Source organism: Vulpes lagopus, chromosome 18 (genome assembly GCF_018345385.1).
Source record: "Vulpes lagopus strain Blue_001 chromosome 18, ASM1834538v1, whole genome shotgun sequence".
In the NCBI taxonomy this organism is placed as follows: Eukaryota; Metazoa; Chordata; class Mammalia; order Carnivora; family Canidae; genus Vulpes; species Vulpes lagopus.
The window spans coordinates 41,319,898-41,342,593 of NC_054841.1; the positions used below are offsets into that span (position 1 = coordinate 41,319,898).

Genomic DNA, 22,696 nt, shown 5'->3' on the forward strand with positions numbered 1-22,696 from the left:
TGATAGTACCTAGAATGAAGCAAGTTTCCTGAGGAAACTCATACCTGAGCTATGCAATTCTTCATACATGATATAGAAACTCAAGAGAAGCTCATTAAAACCACATTTTGGCTTGCTGTAAGGGAACTGGCAAGACACGAAGCTTAACTGGACAAAAGAAGACAAGCAGTGAATGAAGGGCCTTAGAAGTTACATTAAGGACTCTGAACTTGATCCTAAGGATGCTGGCATAAAAGTACCTTGGAAAAGGACAACAAACAAAAAGGGATGGGTGAGCATCATTCAAGTATAGAGATCATCAACTTACAGAGGTGCCATCTCTGAGTTGATATGGCTTTCTCTTGTAGCACTGAGCTGAGCTATCAGATACAGGTTCAGGGCAAGGAGACAGTTTGATGGACCCAGCTGGGTCTCTGACAAGTGAAAGAACCAAAAAACCATCTGAGCATTTGGGGAAGAAGATGACTCAAGTGTTGGAGACAAAAACTTGGTTGGACAGAGAAGTGGGACAAGGCAAAGCTTGCAGGTGAAAGTGAATCTCCAGGCCAAGAAGTGAATATACTTACATAACCATGTGTGTCCATATAGAATCACCCAAGATAACAGTAGGACTGAAAAAGATGGTGAAGCTTAGATGGTAAGCAGATGACAACAGTAAGAAGAGGCAGGTGCCAATGAGTGAACAGATCAGAGCACTCTGTGAGGCAGAGGAAGGGTGGTCTGAGGGCAGCTGAGTCTTTGGTCTGATAAGATCCTTGACTCTTTCACCGTAGAAGTTTTCATTTTAGAACATTTGATTGTGATGAGGAAAGGAAAAGTAATTTGGGCCAGTGGCGGTTGTCAACCTTAGATGTATGAGGCTACAGCTCGAACCTCTCCTGAAGAGTGGCACCTAATGACATGGAGGGTTCTGAGTCAAGAAATCAGAGAGACATTCCCATTTTAATTCTTAATGAAGAAGTATGGATTCATTTCTATGACCTGTTACTAAAATAGGAAAAATTTTGACTGCTTTCTACCAAAAGCAGTATGTGTGTGATAACTAATTACTCCCATTTCCTAAAAAATAAGAGTCAAAAAAAAAAAAAAAAGATGTTCAGTCTTAATTAAAATCAAGCCCCATCCATTCTAAGGAGAAAGTCATAATTACAAAGTCAAGAACTATATTTTAAAATATGAGGTGATATTAGCTGTTGCTGCTACTGTAGGACTTCCATTAAATATTACATATTTACTAATCATACTTTAAAATGCACTTCTTTCCTTAATCAATGATAATTATTTCAAATAGCAAACCTCAATAGATTGTAAAACATAAATGCGGATGTGTTAATATCAAGGAAGGAATATCAACTGTAATTGTATTTTAATGTGACTTCATTTTAAATAAGTGTAATTCACTATCTTATTTTAATGGAGTTATCTTGGCCCCAAATGCTAATTTCCTAAATGTTACAATTAAAAGGAAAACCACAAAACGATGTGATTTTTGCAGCTGTTTTTAGCATTTTAAAATGACATTTGGAAGTACATATACTGTGTTAGGTCCAACAAAAAAGCATAGCATACAATCTATTTTTATGAGAAACAGCCTCTCTTGCTCTCTCTCTCTCTCTTTTTTTTTTTTTTTTGCATTAAAACACATCTAGCATTTTTAGGTATAATTGCACATCTTGCAATTTATATTCCTGTTATCATCAGCAATGAAAAAGCAAGGGGGTGGGAATTTCTCAGTTCACACCATGACATTGAAAGTGAGACTGTGATTATCAAAAAAAGAAAGGAAAAAAAGAAAAATTTTAAATGAACTAAAAGCATAAGTATTCAAGCCCTTATGTTGTGCCAATGGTGATTAGTTTTGTACCTCTGGTGTCATTTTACATTCGAAAAGGAAGAAAACAGCTACTCAAGTCCAGCCAACACTTGAGCTGGCAGCTGTAGTGAGGGCTTGCGGAGAGAGTAGTAAAGGCGGAGTCCCAGACCCCAGTATGACTAGAAGGGAGTCACCTGACAACAGAGGGGAGCTGAAGGCAAGGCAGTCCCCGACAAACATATTCTCCAGATATGTAAACAGGTATGGGGAATATCCTTGGGAAATGGGTAAGCTAGAATTTTTCCCACATAATTTTTAGGATGCCCCTATGGGCTATGCAACCTTTGAGGATGCACAGGGTCCTGTATTCACTGTCTACTGACACTATCTTGCGATTCTTAATATTTGAACAAAAGGCCCCAGGTTTACATTATGCGTTGAACTCTGTAAGTTATGTAGCTGTGTCCTGATCAAATATACATCATTTTTTAAAGAAGTCCCAGCCTGTTGCCTGGAATAGATAATAGTAGTCCGCAGTCCTGATTCTGGTAAGGGCCAGATGGAAAGCAGCTAGAAAAGACCAGAACTCCATGCAAGATGGTTCACTTTCTGATCCTTCACTAGAGATTAGGTTTCCACCAACACTGGGTTCTGTAATAGTTAGACCAGAATGGCTGAACTTCTTACCCTCCTATCACCTTCAGGAACTTCCAGCCAGTTTCAAACCACCTTCCAAATGAGCAAACTCCCAAAGAGACTGGGGGATCTTAAAGATTGAAGATGAAGTTTGGATTTTTGGTGGAGTCTGTACAGGTTCTATCCAATTATCTTCTAGACATTCTAGACATTCTTTAAAGCCTGAGAAAAAACCAAAGACTACCCCAAGACGGGCACAGGGAAATGCATGAAAGGAATAACTTAGCCATTCACCCAGACCCTGTCTCTTTATGGAAAGGCTCTGAGGTCTTCCCTGTGTGAATCATTAGAAACTTTCATCAGAAACCCAAGAACAGGGTAGCCCAGGTGGCCCAGTGGTTTAATGCTGCCTTCAGCCCAGGGCGTGATCCTGAAGACCCAGGATCGAGTCCCAAGTCGTGCATTCAACTTGGCACATGCCCCTACACCTTGCTCCCCACCACTATTTTACAGGCCAGGAGACTGAGTCCCAGAGAGTATTACAGAGAGGTCCAAGGTGACCTCTTCTTTAGAGGAATCAAGAGTAAAGTTTGCCTCTTCCTACTCCTCCTCCATTCTTTTTTTTTTTTTTTAATTTTATTAGAGAGAGGAAAAACACAAGCAAGGAGAGGGGCAGAGGGGGAAGGAGAAGCAGACTCTCTGCTGAGCAGGGAGCCCAATGCTGGGATGCTGGACTAGATCCCAGGACTTGGGAGATCATGATGTGAGCAGAAGACAGATGCTTAAACTGAAGCACCCAGGTGCCCTTCCTCCTCTAATCCTACTTCAACTCTGGAATTCCACCTCACCTCTTCAACTAAACCATGGCAACTTTTACCCGAGAAATAGCCTTCCAGAAGTTAACAATGATTCAGCATTTAAAGAGGTATACCTCACCTTATTGAACAAACCAGAATAGTGTATCACAGGTAATTTTCCTGCCACTTCATTCAGCCACACATGCCACATATCCAATCAACCTGTATCAACATCTACTATGTGCAAGAACAACAGAGAATAGGTCAAGTGCCTGTGCCTCTTAGGAGTGGATTATAAGGGAAATAAAATATGCATGCATATCAATCACATAGAACCCGAGAAAGTTCCATTTTTAATAGGAGATGGGGTGGAGGGAGAGCATTTATAGCTGCAGGGATGAGAGGATACCTCGCAGAGGAACTGCTGTTGAGCTGGGCCTTGACAGATGGACAGAATAACTATGGGCATAGTGTGGTGAGTGGGAAAAAAAAAAAAAAACTAGTGTTAGAAAAACAGGAGCAGGAAGACAAAGAGATAAGCAAAGGAAGCAATAATGAACATACCTGGCTCTTGCTCAGCACAAATAAAGGGAAGTGGTGAGAAATAAAACCCAAAAGGTAGATGCTGGGCAGAATGTCAAAGGTTGACATTCTTGGGAGCATCTTTGTGGGCAACCTCTCCTCCCACCAATCTGTGCAGTCCTCTACCCAAGGCAATGAGTACAAAGTACAGGAATTCATTTGTTTAATATGGTATCCATGGCCCAGGCACTGCCCTAGGCAATGTGGATTCAGCAAAAGGAACCAAGTCCCTGCTATTATAAACCCTTCATTCTGGTGAGGACGACAGCTAACTAAACAATGAGTATGTTATGTGATAAGTGCTATGAAAATAATGAAGCCAGAAGAGAGGGTGGAGAGAGAAGGGGACATTTAAGACAGAGCTAAATGGAGGGAGTGATCATGAGGATGCATCTGTTGCCAACATGAGGGAGAAGCCAGACCAACGACCAGGAGACGTGTGTGCCATGCTGGGAGCACAGAAAGACAAGCATGGAGAAAGTAGATTAAATTAGGAGATGGTGATGGTATGATAGTAATTGTGGCCCAAGAGGAAGCCAGGGCCCAAACCACTCAAGGCCCTACAAGTCACAAAGGGTAGATAAAGCTCTGCCCACCAGGGCTCCTTAAGAACAGAGACTCACTTAATTGACTGTGTAGGGCCTTCTGTAAGGCACATAGTAGGTGTTCAACCAATGACTGCTATAAATAGTGCTTAGAAGTCAGTAACTAGAGGCTCAGAGCCAGACCCCAATTACACAGTCACAGAATACCTGGGTGAGGAAGAGATGCTGTCAGCCAATGTGGAGTTCACTTTGCCTTAAGAAAGAACAACTTTTGGTGCTTTCCACCCTTCTCAAGATGAAAGTTAATTAACTGCAGCAAATCTAGAAAATACAAGTAAGTAAAACACTTACCAATCCAATATAATCACCATGATTGTTCCATCCTGGTATACAGCCTTTAGCCTTCCCAGAGATACACATATACACAGAGATGAGAGCCAACAACACAGCTTATTTTGTAACCTTTTCCTCCTAATGAATATTTTGACAAATCCCCAGATCATTAACTATTATTGTCTAACATAGCTTAACATCATGCAATTCTATAATACAAATGTGCCATGATTAATGTAAGTGATCACATTTTAGAAAGGTATATGGTAGCTGGTGTATAAAACAGTTTGGTGGAATCTAAACTGGGCAGCCCAAGAAGTTAGTTTAAGAAAAGCTGTGCCCATTTGTAAGCAGACGGAAAAGGGAGAGCATACAGGGAAATCTGAAGATGTAAAAAAGACTTAAAATGCACCACAGCTCCTCTCCCTTCACTGAAATGAAGAGCTTTAGTGCTACATATCTCCTTTACATATTTGTACTCCTTTGGTATCACCCACTGAAAGACAAAATGCTAACACACCTAACCAGTAATGCTTGTATTGTGTGCCTCTGTCTCAGGCTGGAGGTGAATGGAGGTCCCAGGGGCACCTATTGTACCTCCCCTGGCCTGTCACCCACTCCCAGCTCTCCAGTGTCATGCCTTTTGTGGTCTAGGACATCAAACATTCCTTATTTCTCTGATACCTCTCTGCATTCCTCCTCTTGTTGCTTTAATGTAAGTAGCAGCCACCATCAAATAGAGAGCTTAAGAGGGTGTGGATTTAGCAGACAAAAGAAAAAAAAAGTGGCAAAGATTTATGTAACTGGATTAATTGTACTGTAATCAACAATTTATGTTTGTGTTAGGTGGAGAGAAATAGTTCCAAAAGTCCTTTATGATTAAGCAAGAATTATGTTCAAGATCTAAACAGAATGAAGGAAGACTTGTCATCAATGGCATGGGGAAAAGTTCACAATAAAATGTTATTAGCACCACGCTCTAACCAACTGAGTTAACCAGCCAACTACTCACAATAAAATGTTAAATGAAAAAGCAGAACACAGAACTGTATATCTAGTATGATCTCAATTTTGTTTTTCTGGTTTTTTTTCCTTTGTTTTGTTTTTAAGTAGTCTCCGTGCCCAGCATGGAGCCTAACGTGGGGCTTGAACTCACGACCTTGAGATTAAGACTTGAGCTGAAATAAAGAGTTGGACACTTAACCAACTGAGTCACTCAAGTGCCCCCAATTTAAATAATCCTTATAATGCATAATTACAATATCTAATGTACAATTAAACAGTTACATACAGTAAATATAAGTAAACACTACAAATGTAAACCAATCATTATTTTTTGGTGGGAGGATTGTGAATGCTTGTGATTACTTTAATTCATTTCTGAATGTTTTACTTTTTTGTAATAAGCATTTATAATGAGATAAACTACTTGTTTCAAAATTTTTTCTTAATCTACTGTGATTATAGCAACCATTTTACTTCCCTTATGCTTCTATGAATCTCTGGTTCATTTCCATTTTATACAACAACAATGATGATTAACCTGAGTAAATCATCAGATATGGGGGTTGTGACTGGGAACTAAGCATTGAATGTCACTGATGGGGGCACAGCTTCTCAAAGTTAGAATTATGGTCTGTGACAGAAGCAGCAGATGGAACTGCTTCGTCAGGGCACAACAATTCACTCACACACTCAATCAACAATTATTTCTCAAATACCTACTGAGGAAAAGAGACACAGTATCAAGAAAATCAGACCCTTTCATTTACCATTAAATATATAGACCAAGAAACACAATTATCAACTACCAAGGACTACAAAGGAAAGACAGGATCCTCTGAGCAAATGGCCAAGGAGATGAAATCTGGATGGAGATTGGTATGGCCTCTATGAAAAAGCAACATTTAAGCTGGGATCTTAGAGACTATGTAGGATTTGGCCATATGAGGAGCTGGTGGACAAATGGACGAGTGTTCTAAGAGAAGGAAACAGTACAAGCAAAGACCCAGGAGCAAGAAGAGATATGCCCAAATGGAACCCTTGACTGAACCAGCAACGAGCTCTCATCAAATGAGTTAACAAATTACAGAGAGCTCATGGTGTGTATTCAAGCCAATACAATATGTTACGTCAAAGGCAAACCATGCTGCCATAGGCACTTAGGGGAAATTTGCTATCTTCCATCCTTGTCCTAACTACCATTCATCATTTCACTAGGAAAAGCCTCATTTCCTCAGGTGACGTTTACAATGCTGCTTTCGACTGTGCAATTATGAAATGAAGGAAACAGAAATGCAGCCCACTACTAGGACAATGCAAATCTAAAGTAACTGAATAAAGACAGATTGTTCTTTGAATTCTACAGCTCATCTTTCTGCCTGCTTTGAAAACAAAACACAAGAAGCTCATAGCTTAAAGTAGCTCACAGTGGAATACCATTCAAAGACAAAAAAGAAAGAAAAAAATCAGTAATTAACACTAATCTCCATTAATGGAAGAAGAAGCCCACTTCTTTCAGTTGCTTTTATCACATGTTCCCCACAACTGTATCTTAACAAGATATTTAACGCACTCTACAGTAACTGTAAAGTTAGTAAATGGTCCATATAAAAGCTAGACAACGAAGACCAAAAACTGGAGAAGAAATCAGCCTTGCAGCAAAGCAAACTTCTGAAAAATGGCAAGGCCCAATAAAATAAACCAGCAGAGACAAACATAGTAAATAACCATCAACGAAAACCCAGGCTAACTACCAAATCACCAGCAACATAAATATTGCCAACTACATGTATAAAACTTCCACATGCAAGGTCAGCAAGGGAAAAAAAAAGATTAAAGAACTGATAAAGTACCGGGAAGTCAAGAGAAGAGAGAAAGGCCGAGCTAGCAGGGCACTGTATTCATAGGCAATGTGACCTTTTCTCCCAGGAGGTGCCCTGGAGACCATGGCTTCACCTGAAGGTGCAAACCCCAACAAGAGTATCTCCAGCAATGACCAGATACTGGTTTTGAAGCCCCTTGTACATTGGTATGAATCAAGTGAGGGGAAATGAATTCACTTCATTCACACTTATTAGATGTCTGTTACATTCCAGATGCTATGCTGGGCACTGAGTGAACAACAAATTAGATTCTGTGTCCAATTTCTGGAAGCTTACAGTCATCGACAGGGAGGTGAAGGCTCAACACAACAGAGGACCTGATCCTGTGACTGAAGTCTCCTTACTTTCTTCCTAATGTGATGTATCTCTCCTTCCCAGTGGAGGCAGGAAACGGGGAAGGAGAACCTAAGGAAGAAACATGGAAGGGGTAGGAGACAGGAAGGAAAATGAAACTACAGTTGAACCTTGACAAGGCAGGGGTTGGGGCACCAACCCTTCACTTAGCTGAAATGTATAACTTTTTCACTCTCCCAAATCTTAACAGCCTCCCAGCTGACCCGAAGCCTTACTGACAACCTAGTCAATTAACATTTATTTTGATTGTTCTATGTATCATAAATGGTATTCTTAAAATAAACAAGCTAGAGAAAATATTAAGAACATCTTAAGGAAGAAGAAATACATTCACAGTAGTGGATTGTATTTATTGAAAAAATCTACATATAAATGGAAAAACAACTCGTGTTTTTCAAGGACCAACTGTACTTTCTTTCTACACAATTGTTGTCAGACAGTGAGAAGTCCTCACTGCCATCTTGGTGCCTCTGGTTTTTTGATCCAAAAACCCATTCACAATCTAGTTCCTTCCAGCTTCACATTCTGCGAAGCCATCCCTACTCTTCACTTGAAAGGACCAAGAAGGCTGGCGCTAAGTGCACACAGCATTCTAGCAGAGCATGTAGCTCAGCAAAAGAAAAGCTAGGTTCTTAATGAATCTTTGGTGATGATCAGGACACCCAGGACATGCTTCCAGAGTGGACCACTGTTAGCAAGAGTCTCCAGAATCCAGCTCCTGCGAATACAGCTGAGAGCTAAATCCAGGAGGGGGTGTTCATGTTGGTAGAGTCTACACTTCAAGAGGATTCCATTTCCAGTTTGCATGTTATTGGAAACTCTCACAGTCTTGGTGAAAAGTGGTGGTGATATGTGCAACCATTCTATAGAACAATTTGTAAAACTATTTATATTTCTGGACTAGTAATTCTATCTCTCCTTTTTCCCCCTGGGGAAGTAACCATGGATAAATACAAAGATTTAGCTACAAATATGTTCAAATTGCTTGTGATAGCTTAAAACTAGACAACCAAACACCTACCAATAGCAGATAAGTAAGGTACAGACTAACCACAGTATGCCATATCACATGGACATTAAAATAATGCAGGAAAATGTTTATGAAAGGAAAAGGTAATTAAGTGCAAAAACTCTTATAAGTCCCGTATGAACCCATTATGGTAAACGAACACATAAAAATAATATGTAATAATACAAGTGTGTATGTGTGTGTGTGTGTGTGTATAAACGAGTATACATATATATGTACACACATACTAAGAAAGAGAGAGGATGGCTACATAGTAGAACAAACAGGTATAGACTAGAATATATAGGGACGTGCTGACAGTGTGTAGTAAGTTCTTTTTTGCTTGTTTGTAATTTCTAATTTTTCCAAACTGAATATATTAAAATAAAAAGTTAAGTTAAAATAGCCCTCATCCATCTTCATCTCTTGATTGTTGATGACTTCAGACCATCCTCATTTAGGAGCCCTTTGTAGCTACTGAGGTCTGTGGTGGCCTTGATGCCAGACAAATCCCAGCTCAGAATGCCACACTCCATGAAGCTCCTTGGATGGCTCACCAAATACGTGTCTGATTTTTGACTTTGATATTTTTTTGGTCCAGATGGATTTGAAACCCAGGTGTTTCTTTTTAGAATTTAATTATTCAAATACATACATTTAAATCAACCCACTACTGGTTAGTGCTTAGAGGATGCTAACGCACAAGTGAAAATTTCTTCCTTTATTTTCAAGACTGAAATGAATTTGGAAAGTATATAATTTTGCTTAGGGCGCTTTCAAGAAGCTGTGAAAGCTCCACATCCTGCCAAATTAGCTGTCTGTTTGCAGTCTCAGAGCAAGAGAGAGGATGCCTAAGCAGTGGGCTTGGTTTCTTCATAAAGACTGTGCCGGCTGAGAAAGAATGTTTCCCCTACAGCAAAATTATTTCCTGGCAAAGACCCTGGCTGGGCACTACTCCAAAGTGGAACTAACTCTCCAAGGAAGTCACCGGGCTGCTTTGCTTCATCCAAAATTTTTCTGGCACCACGTAACACGCATGTGTATATACAAATCCTGGTTTCCAGGGAGCTTGAGACGTAGGCCAGCAGTAAGTTCCAAAACTCTGTTAGAAATGATACAACCAACTTTGTGTGCCCACTCTGACTGATAAAATGTTCTTGGGTAGCAAGGGATTCACTTGCAAAACCTCCAAATCTTACTATCATTTAGAGCATGGTGATTTTTAGATAGGGGCTATGTGGAGAATCAGTACATTACCTGTTGAACAAAGAAAACAGAACCAGTTGCTTCGAAGATAAGTTGGTTCTTACTGCATACAATAATTTGCAAACTAGACACACTTCTTTCAAAGAGCTTTGCTTTAGGAGGAACTGAGTTCTAAGCAGTAATTGTTAGTCTACTGCATAAAAACAAAAAGTCAGGTCTATATAATACCAAAGAAACCAAGAGATATGTTCACTTTTAACAGTTAAGAAAATCATAAAAAGAAGTATACCTGTCCGTGTGAAAAATGCAAAAAGACAGGGACCAGTTAAAAAGTGGAGATGCTAAAAAGTGTACAGGACCCATTTGAAGCATGAGGCACTTAAAGACCTGTTGACAAATTGAACACCAATAAAAATAAATTTATAAAAAAAAGGACCTGTGAGCAGACATATCCTTTGCACTGGGAGCACGTCTGCTGGCCAAATGTACAGCTCAATGAACATCTGTTAAGTGTTCACTATGCGGGAGCTTTCCTGCCCACAAGAAGCCTATTGGGAAAGCAGACAAACATCAGTTAAATGAATTTGGAAAAGGCTATGATCAAAGTACATACAAAATGCCTGTAAGAGAATAAAGAGAAAGCATTTGGCTCAAATCAGAGATGCACAGACTGCTTCTTGAGAGGACAATTCTGATACCCAGCCTTAAAAGACAAAGAGGATTGACCGAGGGAAGGAGAGGGAAGGTTTTATTAACGGTTTCATGGATAGGTTTTATAGATAGGCTTGACCTGGAGAGAGCTGTGTAAGATCTGTCCACCTAAACCAAAACATAAAGTTCAAGGGGGAAAGTGACAGTAGACAATGTTGGAGAACAAAATCATGGATGATTTTGTTAGAGCTTAGAAGTCATCACACAGGCACCAAGAGGCCAAGAAGAAGAGATTAAGATATATCTTAGAGAAAGAAGTCACCACAAAGGGCTAAGGAGGGGTGACTTAAGGTTGGGATAGGTTTCCAGGGGCAGGTCACTCACTGAGTCTGCCGTCCTGTGCCACTGAATAAAGGAAGTGAGGAAACATCGTGAGGGCCATGACAGTCATCCTGATGATTCTCAAACATTTACCACTCCTCAGGTATTGACCACCTTGGCCATTTATTCTATCACTTTTTAAACCAAGGTATACTTGACATATAACAAATTAGTTTCAGGTGAACATGTGATCCTATATTTGTAGACACTATGGATTGATCACCATAATAAGTCTAGTCACCCTCTATCACCATAGATAGTTACAAAAAATTTTCTTCTTGTGATGAGACCTTTTAAGATTTACTCTTAGAAACTTTCAAATATGCCATACAATAATATTAATTATAGTCACCATGCTATATACATTACTACATATTACATTACTTATTTATTTTATAACTGAGAGTTTGTACCTTTTGGCTACCTTCACTCATTTTGCCCTCTGTAACCTCTGGCAACCACCAATCTGTTCTCTGTATCTATGAGTTGGTTGTTTTATTTTAGTTGATTCATTTCTATGTAAGTGAAATCATAGGTATTTGTCTTTCTCTTTCTGACTGATTTCACTTAGCATAAAACCCTCAAGGTCGATCCATGTTGTCTTGTCACAAAGGCAGGATTTCCTGCTTTTCTTATGGCTGAGTAGTATTTCTGGAGAGATGATGAGGCAAATATGAGATGGGGACAGCAAACTGCACTAATCACTGGGCTTGGCACCCACCGATTGGAGAATTTGTGAATAGGATTCCCTGCAATGAGATGCAGTACACTGGGGAGTGGGGTCTGGGCTGAACCGCACAGCATTCTCTGATGACACCTAAGTAATCCTACTTTGGCATATGCAAAGACAATGTTCCTGGTGTCCTGATTTCTGACAGGCTTTATGAAGGTTTTCTCTGTGCAATGAATCAAGCTCCAAGGTGACTGAGCCCCTGTCTGTCTTACCAGACCCCAATACAGGGCTGGACAAATGATGGGCCCCCAAACAATAGTTAAATAGTTAAATAGTTAAAAAGTGGTAGGACTTGTGACCATCTATTTTATTCAACAGAGGAAACTTCCTTCATCCTGGGGTTTTGACAGGCCATATAGACTCTAGCATTGCCCAGAAGGTGAACAGTAGCTGACAGAGTACTCAAATGCACAGTCACTTCTAGAAAAGAGTTCAAGGCCTGGGGCCCAATAATTCATGGTTGTGCTCATTATTCTCCCTGCCTCTTGACAACCTGCTCTTCCTTCTCCTGCATTTGTACTTCCTCTGGGTAGCACGTAACGCCCAAATAATTACCTCAGCTGGAAAATGGAAGGCAAGATCTTTACTTCTCACATCCAGTTTATCATCTAGGCTTCATGACCTCCTACCCCAAATGGCTCTGGAGCCTACTCCTTCCTCTAGGTTTCTTTAACCACTGTCTCAGTTCAAGCCCTCACCTCCACATCCTTCCCACAGCTTCCCTGGTGCCCCTGTTACTCAGCTGCCAGAGTGATCTCTCTCAATTCAAATATGATCACATGTCTCCATGGCTAGAAAATCTTCTTGGATTCCTACCATCAATTAGGTTTTGAGAGGCATGCCTGGGTGGTTCAGCAGTTGAGTGTCTGCCTTCAGCTCAGGTTGTGATCCTGGAGTCCCAGGATCGAGTTGTGCATCAGGCTCCCTGCATTGGGGCCTGCTTCTCCCTCTGCCTCTCTCTCTCTCTCTCTCTCTCTGTATGTGTGTGTGTGTCTCTCATGAATAAATAAATAAAATCTTTGAAAAAATAGGTTTTGAGATAACCAATCTCAATGAGCTGATTAAACTCAATTTGGTAGTGCTTGAGAGAGGTCCTCAGGAAATCAATCCACGTTAGATTTATATTCATCATTTATTTACTATACTTATTGGGGGAAATGAATTTTGAGATCTCCTTTCTATGTTTCCAGATATATTTTTCCAGATTGGACATTCTTGAGAAAATGGGAAAAAAAAAAACCCCACAATGAGATACCATCCTTCATACCCATGAGGATGGCTGTTATTTAAAAAACAACAACAAAAACAAAAACAAAAAAAAAGGTGTTGGCTAGGATGTGGAGAAATTGGAACCCTTGTGCACTGTTAGTGGGAACGTAAAATGGTATAGCTGCTGTGGAAAACAGGATGGCAGTTTCCCAAAAAAACTAAAAACAGAATTATCACATGACCCAGTAATTCCATTTCTGGGTACGTACCCAAAAGAACTGAAAGCAGGGACTCAAACAGATATTTGTACACCCCATGTTCATATCAGCATTCTTCACAAAAGGCAAAAAGTCGAAGCAAACCCCACTGTCCATCAACAGGTGAATGGATCAACTAGATGTGGTATATATGTACAATGGAATGTTATCCAGCCTTAAAATGGAAGGAGGAAGTTCAGACACAGGCTCCAACAGGGATGAACTTTTAAGACATTATGCTAAATGAAATAAGCCAGTCACAATAAGACAAACACCCTATGAGTCTACTTATCTGAGGTACCTAAAGTAGTCTCACATTTCTGAAACAGAAACTAAAATGGTGATTGCCTGGGTTTGGAACAAGGAGGAAATGGGAGTTATTGTTTCATAGGCACAGAGTTTCAGTTTTATAGAATGAAGACTTCTGGAGAGTAACTGCACAATAACGTGAATGCACTTAACACTCCTAAACTGTACCTTAAAATGGTTAAGGCAGTAAATTTTATGTGAAGTGCTGGTTATCACAATGTAAAATAAAGGGTGAAGAAATGACTACCAAATGCTTATAAGTATATAGAAAATAATCCCCTGTCCTTTGGGGACATATATTTGAATCATGGTGATAAACTCTGGACATGCTAAACAGAATTTATAAAAACATTACACATATACAGATACCACAAATGTGCCTACAGAATCGGACCTGCCATCTCTCTCCTACTTCTAACCCAACCTGCCCAAACCCCACAGTGCATCCCTGCAAGGAACAGCTAGCTGTCTGCTCCTCTACCCTGGCTTTCAGCATGCGCCCAGCCAGGCCTGAACTTCTGGACTCCTCTTAAGATCCCCTTATGCTCAGCAGGACTCCCTCCTCCCAGCACTCCTCTGGTCCGCTCATAAAATTTTCCTCTCCCAGAATCTCTTCTCTCCAGTCTGCCTCTCCTACTTGCAAACATCTCAGGGCCTAGCACACAATCCAATTTATTTGTGAATCATGTAGGGAATTCTCCAGAAGAACTGAGGGTAGTTATTTGGGATTCCTAAGGGGTGGGTGTCTAGGACTAAATCTTTGGTTAATATTCTTCCCTATTTTGTCCTCCAAGCAAAGGCAGTCCTACAGACTTCCAATAGCCTCATCTTCTCAACTACAGAGAAGAAAGCAGTAGGCCAGGGGCTTCAAACTGATTTTCACTTAGGGCTCCTTATCACCCCCACTAACCCTTATCCCATACTGAGATGGGCTCTGGCTACTTACTCCAGGTTGGCTATGACTAGAGCATTGAGGGCAAGCTAAACAAGATGGAAACTGGGGGAAATGTTATGATAGGGACATTTGGGTTGAGGACAAGAAGGTTCCCGTGAATGAGGCTTGGGACTCATTCCACAATGCTGGCTAGAGACAATCTCTATGTCAAGAAAGATTCCTTCTGGAAGTCTCTGGTTTTCATCTCCATGTCAAGAAAGGTTCATTCCTTCTGGAAAACTCTGGTTTTCTAAGTTACCCAACACATTAGAAGGCATGGCTACATGAAGAGGATCCCTTCCTGGACCTCCCAAGGGTGGGCTGTTTATACCAGCACTCTCTGTCCTGACACATACTGCCTGGCCTTTGCTCAGAATGGGTTCACAGGCATGTGCCCACTCTCCTGGGAAGAGAATAGATGCATCTGACATTTAATATGTTCTCCACACAGAAGACTCTCAATAAATACGTGCTGATCTATGGAAGGATCTCAGTGCTACTTTTCCATCTTGAGAAACTAGCATGCTCTTGTGTCTAAGTAGCTTATTATCTGGATTTTAAATAACTATTTAGCCAGGGTCCAAGTAGAAAACATATTTCTTTCAATGGCCTTCTAGTTTATCACATGGTACTTAATGTAGGCCAAGAGTATTTACACCTGCAAAATCAAAAAAGGTATAAACAACATGGTGATACTTTAATTCTGCTTCATTTTGCCAAGTTGCTGGAGCAGATGCCTTGTGACACCCATAAATCAGAGTAGAAAATTTTTCTCCAATTATGTTTTAATTCATGGGCAATCATTCTCTACAGCAGGTGGCACGCTGAGGGGGGCTAGGTGTCAGGGAGCATGAAGTCAGGCTGCTAAAGTACTGAGTAATTTTAATTTGAATTTTTACAAATGAGTATTGCAGGGTTAGCAGAGACAAAATGTGCCTGTTAACTGAAGCCAGGTGAACAGGATGCATAACGGCAGTATCAAATGCATCTCGAACCATCTCCTCATCCAACTGCGATGCAATATAATACAGATACTGTTTCTCACTTGAATTCTCTGCTTGCCTTGGTCTAATTAATTTCATCAAGAGACCATCTTCTCATTTTTTGCTTGAGGATCCTGAATATGACCTTGAGATTATTCAAATGACTGCAGTGTCATTTAGGAATTGACCCATGCTACAAAAACACATTCCTTTGCAGAATATGTCATTCTCCACTATTTGCAACATCCATGCCCAGAGAAATTAGTGAAAAACCTTTCTCCAAAGGATCTATGTATCCTACTAAAATTTCACTCTTAATCTATTGGCTAACATTGACTAAGCGTGTTATGTGAATAACACTTTAAAATAGAGATTAATATGACAAGCCTCTGACCTTGAAAAACTTCCAATCAAATAGGAAAGACACTCACACCAGCCAAAATCTGGTGCAAATGCTGGCCCCAACTGGCCCTCCCAGCCTCCCTGTCTCAGGAATGAACACACTACCTGCCCAGCTATTTACATCTGAAACCCCAGACATGATTCTTGCTTCCACCAGGCTCCATCTCTAGGCTACCATTCAGATCCAAGCCACTCTTACCTTCCACATGGACAAAGGGAACAGCTCTTTAAATGGTTTCTTGCTTCCATGCTTTGTCCCAATGACATACATCCTTATCCTAATGATAGTAGGAAGTACATCTCCAGGTTGCTCTCCTCCTGAAAGCCCTTTAAGGGTTCCCTAGCCCTCTTAGCGTCAAATTCCTTCCCATAGCCTAAGAGGTCTCATACAACTGGCCCCAGATTACCCACCAGCCTTACCTCCTACCACCCTTCTCCTTGCTGACTATATTCCCTTCTACTCTGATCTCTCACTGCTCCTCGGTGGAAGCCACTGCACTTGTCTTTTGCCTGGCATAATCTCCTCTCCCCACCTTTCTGTGGCTCTAGTGCCTTAAATGTCCCCTCCCCAGGAAGTCCTCCCTGATCACTCCATCAAATACTGCTCAAGACATTTCATTTCCCCTTTCTGCACTTAGTTGTAAATTACCTGTGACTGTCTCTCTCCTCTGGCTAGCTGTAAACTCACCCTGATGAGGTTGTCCATAACTGTGGCCCTAGGCTAGAACTCAGCCCTGCCCTCCTCCACAGGAGGCACACAGAAAAGACAAGTTGATTGAGGAGTGTCCGTTACCAAGAAGATCAAAACAGGGATGACAGAAATGGAGGGCTGTACAGTGAGGACACTTACTTTTCACTGGAAGAGGAAGAAAGCTGTGAATAGCTTCCAGAGGAGCAATCTTATGTACTGTGCCTTAGAGGACAAGTATATGCATCTCAAAGCACATGCCAGGCTCTGAAACTAGCAAAAGACAAGTCCGAAAGGCATGTCTAGTCCAAGTAAGTCTGAGAAACGGGAAGAGTCCCTGAAATGGCTGGAGCCCAGAACACGCACAGGGATGTGCTAAGAGGGCAGCATGCACAGGGCAGAGCCTGAGGGACACAGTAAGAGGTTGGACTTTTATTTTTTTAGGCCATGGAAAGTCACTGAAAAGTTTTAAAGTTGAAAACTTAGTATTTTCTAACCTACATTTCACAAATATTGTGAATATTTTCTCAAATATTGAGAAAAGCTGTTGTAACTTAAAAACCTGCAAACAACCAAAGATGGCACTACTTTTAAGAGGGCTATATACACACCCACCTATGTTTAGAGGAGAAAAAAAGGATTTGGATCCCATCTGTAAATGCAAGGCAGAGGGGGGCTCACAGTTGGTCACTCTGTGTCTCCAAGAGGATGAGCTTTTGGTTTTTCAAAGGCACAGAACAGCCACATTAACTTTCCAAATGGTTTCAAAGTAAAAGGCACCAGGATTGAGGATAATGAAGTGTCTAGCTAAATTCCAAGACTGGAACATGGTCCTGGGCTGGAAGATGGATCCAGGCAAGCACGCTACATGTTCCAGAACAGTTTAGTCAAACAATATTGAACAGATGGGATCGTACTACTTAAACTGAATTAACCCTAAAGACCTGCATATGATATTAAACAAAGTATGTACACGAATGACTCGATCTCAGCCACAAGACAAGGCAGTTGTTGAAACTACTGCAAGGGATCAAACACCTCCAACAAAATGTGCCTTCCAAAGTGTCGATAACCCAGGTACTCAAAGGGCTTTATCAGTACAGCTTATCCTTTTTTTTTTTTTTTTTTTAAGATTTTATTTATTTATTCATGAGAGACATGCAGAGAGAGAGAGAGAGAGGCAGAGACATAGGCAGAGGGAGAAGCAGGTTCCATGCAGGGAGCCTGATGTGGGACTCGATCCTGGGACTCCAGGATCACGCCCTAGGCCGAAGGCAGCACTAAACTGCTGAGCCACCCAGACTACCCAGTATACCTTATCCAAGGCAGATTTATCTGATGAGCACAACTCTCCTCAACAGTGAGGTAGTAAGATGGGAGCATTGAGGGGCACCTGGATGGCTAAGTCAGTTAAGCAGCTGCCTTCAGCTCAGGTCATAATCCCGGGGTCCTGGGATTGAACCCCACTTTGGGCTGCCTGCTTAGTGGGAAGCCTGCTTCTCCCTTCTTCCTCTCCCTCTGCCTGCTGCTCTCCCTACTTGTACTCTCTCTGTCAAATAAATAAATTTTTTTTTGCTCACTTGAAAAAAAGAAACATTTCTAAAAGCTATATGTATATATATAATATATATTTTTAAAAAATTTTTAAAAAAGGTGGGATTGTTGACTAGGACAGACAACGGCTAACAGAACTAACTGTGGCTTGTCCTTGCAGCAGTTCTGGAGCGGGGAGATGCCCAGGAGCCCCAGCCATGATATAGCACTAACTGATTATTGTTTTTTCCCTTTGGGTTTTTTGTTTGTTTTGGCTCAAGCAGTGTCAAATCTGGGCTTCAGCCTGTCTATAAAATGAGGAATCCAGAAACATGATCAAAGGTCCCTCCCAGTTGTAAACTCCTGTGACAATGAAAAAATTCCTTGTAGGCACACCTGCTTTCCACAAAAACCAGTGAAGGGACCTCAGCCAAGGAGCAATCCCCCTTCTGTGTGTCTGTGAGAAGTGCTGAGGTGGGGTGGGGGCTCAGGCATGGAACTGGTCCCAGGTCTGAAGATGCCCTCAGCTGGAGAAAGGGAGGTAGTAACATGGTCACTGCAGGGGCCGGGAATTGGGTAGGTGTCAACTCATACCACAGCTCTAACTATGAGACCGTGGGCCAGCAAAACAGTATAAATTCTCTGCATGTCAAAGAGGGACAGAGTCATTATGAGAATTACAAGACAAAGGATGTAATCTGCTGAGCGCAGTGCCCAACACACAGCCACTCCTCAGTACATGACAGTTCCAGAAGATGACAGTGTCAGTTTTGTGTGACTTAGGTGTTGGATTTACCTCTGCTGCTTTATGACATTCTCTCTGTAGAAAAGATAAAATTATGGAACCTCACAAATCTGGAAAGGGAGGCTCCTGGGTGGCTCAGTGGTTGAGCATCTGCCTTCAGCTCAGGTCATGATCCTAGGGTCCTGGGATTGAATCCTGCATCAGGATCCCTGCACAGATCCTGCTTCTACCTCTGCCTATGTCTCTACCTCTCTCTGTGTATCTCATGAATAAATAAATAAAATCTTAAAAACAAAAACAAAACACAAAAATGGAAAGGACCCCAAAATCCTTTTCACTTAGTTCCCTGTTCTTGAGCATTTTCACTGTCACCATTACCATGTCAGCCAAGTTGACCGCACAAGGTCACTCAGCTGTGAAGTCCATCTAAAACACTATCATTTGTGTCCTCAGGGGTCCCCCCAGGGGTTGGAAGTAGTAAACATCACTTCCTGTATTCCTGGATGCCCAAAGAATCAAAGCTGTCTGTTACTATAATAAATTTATAAAATGAGATGAAAGTGCCTAAGCCGGGGTCACCCACTGAGTCATCAAAGAGGCGATTTTAAAATATTAGACAATTATGAAAATGATAACAAAGCCCATAACAGCCCTCACCAACTCTTCTTATGCCATGTAGAAAAGAAAGCAAAGAAATACACAATCTCATTTATGTTGTGATTACAAGGAAGTACAATTATGCACATATAGAGTGAGAGCTGGAAAGAGGCCTGGGAAACGACTGGGGCTGATTTGCTAAGGAGGCGTGACTGCAGAAGCCTTATTTTTACCTACTGACTTTCCGGGGGTTGACACAATAAATACAACAGTGCTGGTCACAGGGAAGGAGGTGCTGCTGTTCACTCACCCAGGGTTATATAACATGACCGCAGACAGGTTCTCACAGGACTTGGAGAGGTCCGTCATGGACAAGCTGAAGGAGGACAGAAGGCCACTCTAAGAGCAGACACAGGGCAGAGCGGTTACCATGGTGGGGGAGAGGGCCAGCGCCCCAGGCCCACTGCTTCCATGGCATGAGAAGCAATGAGGCACGCACACCCTGCATAAGCACACCCCCTGACTGGTCTATCTGAGGCCGGCAAGCCAGGGAGAGACTGGCAAGGGACGCCTCTCAGACCCGAGCCTCGGCTAAGCACCGCAGGCCCAGAATGCCCGGGCTGGGGCAGCTAGCCCAGAACTGTGCCACCGTGCTGCCTGATGGTGGAGGGAAGGGTCACCCACCACCCCTGGCAGGAGCAGCACCCTGTTCTCAGCAGGACTCACTTACCTCATTGCGTGTACTGACGGGATGAAGGTGAGGAGTGAGAGGGAAGGGAGACTAAGAAAGGAAAAAGCTTAACCTGTTTGCTTCCATGGAAAGCTGTTGGCAAATACATTCTCCTCCCTCTCCTCCTCTGCAACTGTGAACCAAAAGGGGCCCTCAAGGGAGACCCTGGGCCAGAACAGATAAGAGGCTTCATTGGCAGCCCCAGAGAAGCCTGCTGGGGTTTGCAGCTTTATTGTTATTGCCCATGGAAGGCACTGGCACCCATGCGCGGCCCCCACAAAAGGAGGCTGCTGTTCAGGCTCACCCCTTGCTAGTCAGGGGACCGGTCAGCCTCAGTTTCTCCTCCTGATCACCTGTGACATGGTACAGTAACAGCTGCTGGGCAGATAAAACAGTAAAATCTGTGCAGAAGTTTCATACAGTGCCAGGTTCATAGAAATGAGAGCTATAGTCTTTACCTCCCTCAGCCTAAGGACAGTACAATGTCCCTAGACAGATTTCTCTCTCATCTCTCCCTCCACCCCCTCTCAGGGCCTCCACTCGCCTCCCCTATCCAGCACTCAAAGGACCCTTCAGATGTCCCTATCCAACCAACTGTCCTAAATTCACCCCCTCTGTGCTTTACACCCCAAACAAAAAGTCCAATTTGCTGTGGCTGAAAATAAAAAGTGAGCAAACTTTTGAATGAAAGTGATTCTGATATTGGGTTAACTCCTAAAACAGATCCTCTTAAGTTGAAGCCACTCTCCACTTAATGCAAAACAAAGCCCAACTCCTTTTCAGGATTGAAGGGGTGAAGAGAAGGGTCTAGAAGGAGCAATTTCTCCTTCCTCTCTGGACTTCACCAGCTTGCTCTTCCACTTGATCTGCCAATCATCCACTGAATGACAATTCCTTAGCATCAATGCAGGCTATAGACTGAGTCTTCTGGTTCCAGAAAATCAAACTGTTCCTATAGCACCAGCTCTCTCAGGAGCAGAGTTGGCTCCTAGAGATTTTATGCTGCTCACCTTCCTCTTCTCCCTGAGCTTGGCAGCCTCCTTAGGATGGTTAAAGCGAAACATATTAGTTCTTCCCAAGAGTATCACAGCACCTAAGAACATAAAAAAATACAAGTAAGCAACTTGGTTGGTTGACAACATCATATTGCGGAATTTTATGGCTGAAATGTAATTTCTAGTGTACTATAAAACAGTAATAATAAGGGAAAGCCTTAGTCTCCAAAGTCTGCTTACATAAGCCAATTTTAAATCTGCAAATATTCTTATTTTTACAGCCCAGTGTCACAATACTCATGTTACCAAGGCAGAAGTGATGGATTCAAACATTATATTATGAAATTTAAAATGTAATATCCAGATAATTATACTTCTGACTGTTGAGAAGAAAAAAAGAAATCCATTCTGCAAAGGGACACTGTAATACTAGCCAAAGCATATGGTCACAAATTTGGAAAATGTTTATTAATGCCAATAAAAGGAGAAATTCCAAAGTAAAGTGCTTTCAAAAGAAAACTTGGTAAAATTGGTGGAGTCCAGGTATCCATGACTAAAGTCTACCTCAGAACTTGACAGTAATGAAACTGTGTACATGAAGGTCTGTTTCCATGTGAAAATACTGCTTCTTGTTAAAACCTGTTAAAATTTATATGGCCACATCAGACACATGAGAAAGGCTCCACTGACCAGGATCCTGCTTATTCAAAAAAGAACTCCATAAGAGGCAGACGAATTCAATATAAAAACCCAAAGGTAACAAAAACGTTAGGAAGGGGGGGGACATTTCAGCCTGATTCAGCAAATAAGGAAACAAACACTTTGAACAGTTGGAACTGTTCGAAGCTGGCACAGGTGCCATGGAAGGAAGCAAGCTCCCTGTCATTGGAGGCACCTAAGTAAGCGGAGCGATGTTCTAAAAGAGATTCACCATGTTATCTGGTCCATCCACACCCAAGAGTCTACCACACCTCAGAAGGAGACCCCCATGTTCAATCCTTGCCCTGAAAAAGGACACAAGTTACTTGTGAAGATAGAACACACACATGAAGCCAACCACACAAGATGATGTGTGATGAGGTCAAGCATCTAAGTAACACACGCAAGGTTGCCATAGGTGGGGACAGACCTAGGCTGAGTCTCACATGGCAGCCAGAGAACAAGAAATTAGGTTCCAGTTTGGGGTAACCATGGGTAAGGGCTAAGCCTTAGCAGGAGAACAGGCCTGTCATATTGAGGGAGAGAAGGGAGTCACCTCCACCCAGAATGCAGGGCATTGGAAACAGCAGCGAGAATAGGTACTGGAAAGATGACACAGAAACACACTGTGAGGACATGGAGAGCCAGGGTAGGGAACTGGCACCAAATGTCACAAACTGCTGGCCAGAG

The 22,696-nt window shown here is 41.9% G+C and overlaps 1 protein-coding gene across 8 annotated transcripts in view; it reads right to left on the reverse strand.

The window, feature by feature from the left end:
* Positions 1-22,696, reverse strand: part of KIF16B (kinesin family member 16B) — a 301,238-nt gene that overhangs the window by 112,773 nt on the left and 165,769 nt on the right. For all 8 annotated transcript variants that reach the window (XM_041732317.1, XM_041732321.1, XM_041732315.1 and 5 more), the window contains 2 exons: positions 21,323-21,405; positions 19,893-19,981 (listed from right to left, as the gene is read on the reverse strand). In XM_041732317.1, coding sequence (XP_041588251.1) covers positions 19,893-19,981; positions 21,323-21,405 — 172 coding nt within the window. The remainder of the gene's footprint in view (positions 1-19,892; positions 19,982-21,322; positions 21,406-22,696) is intronic.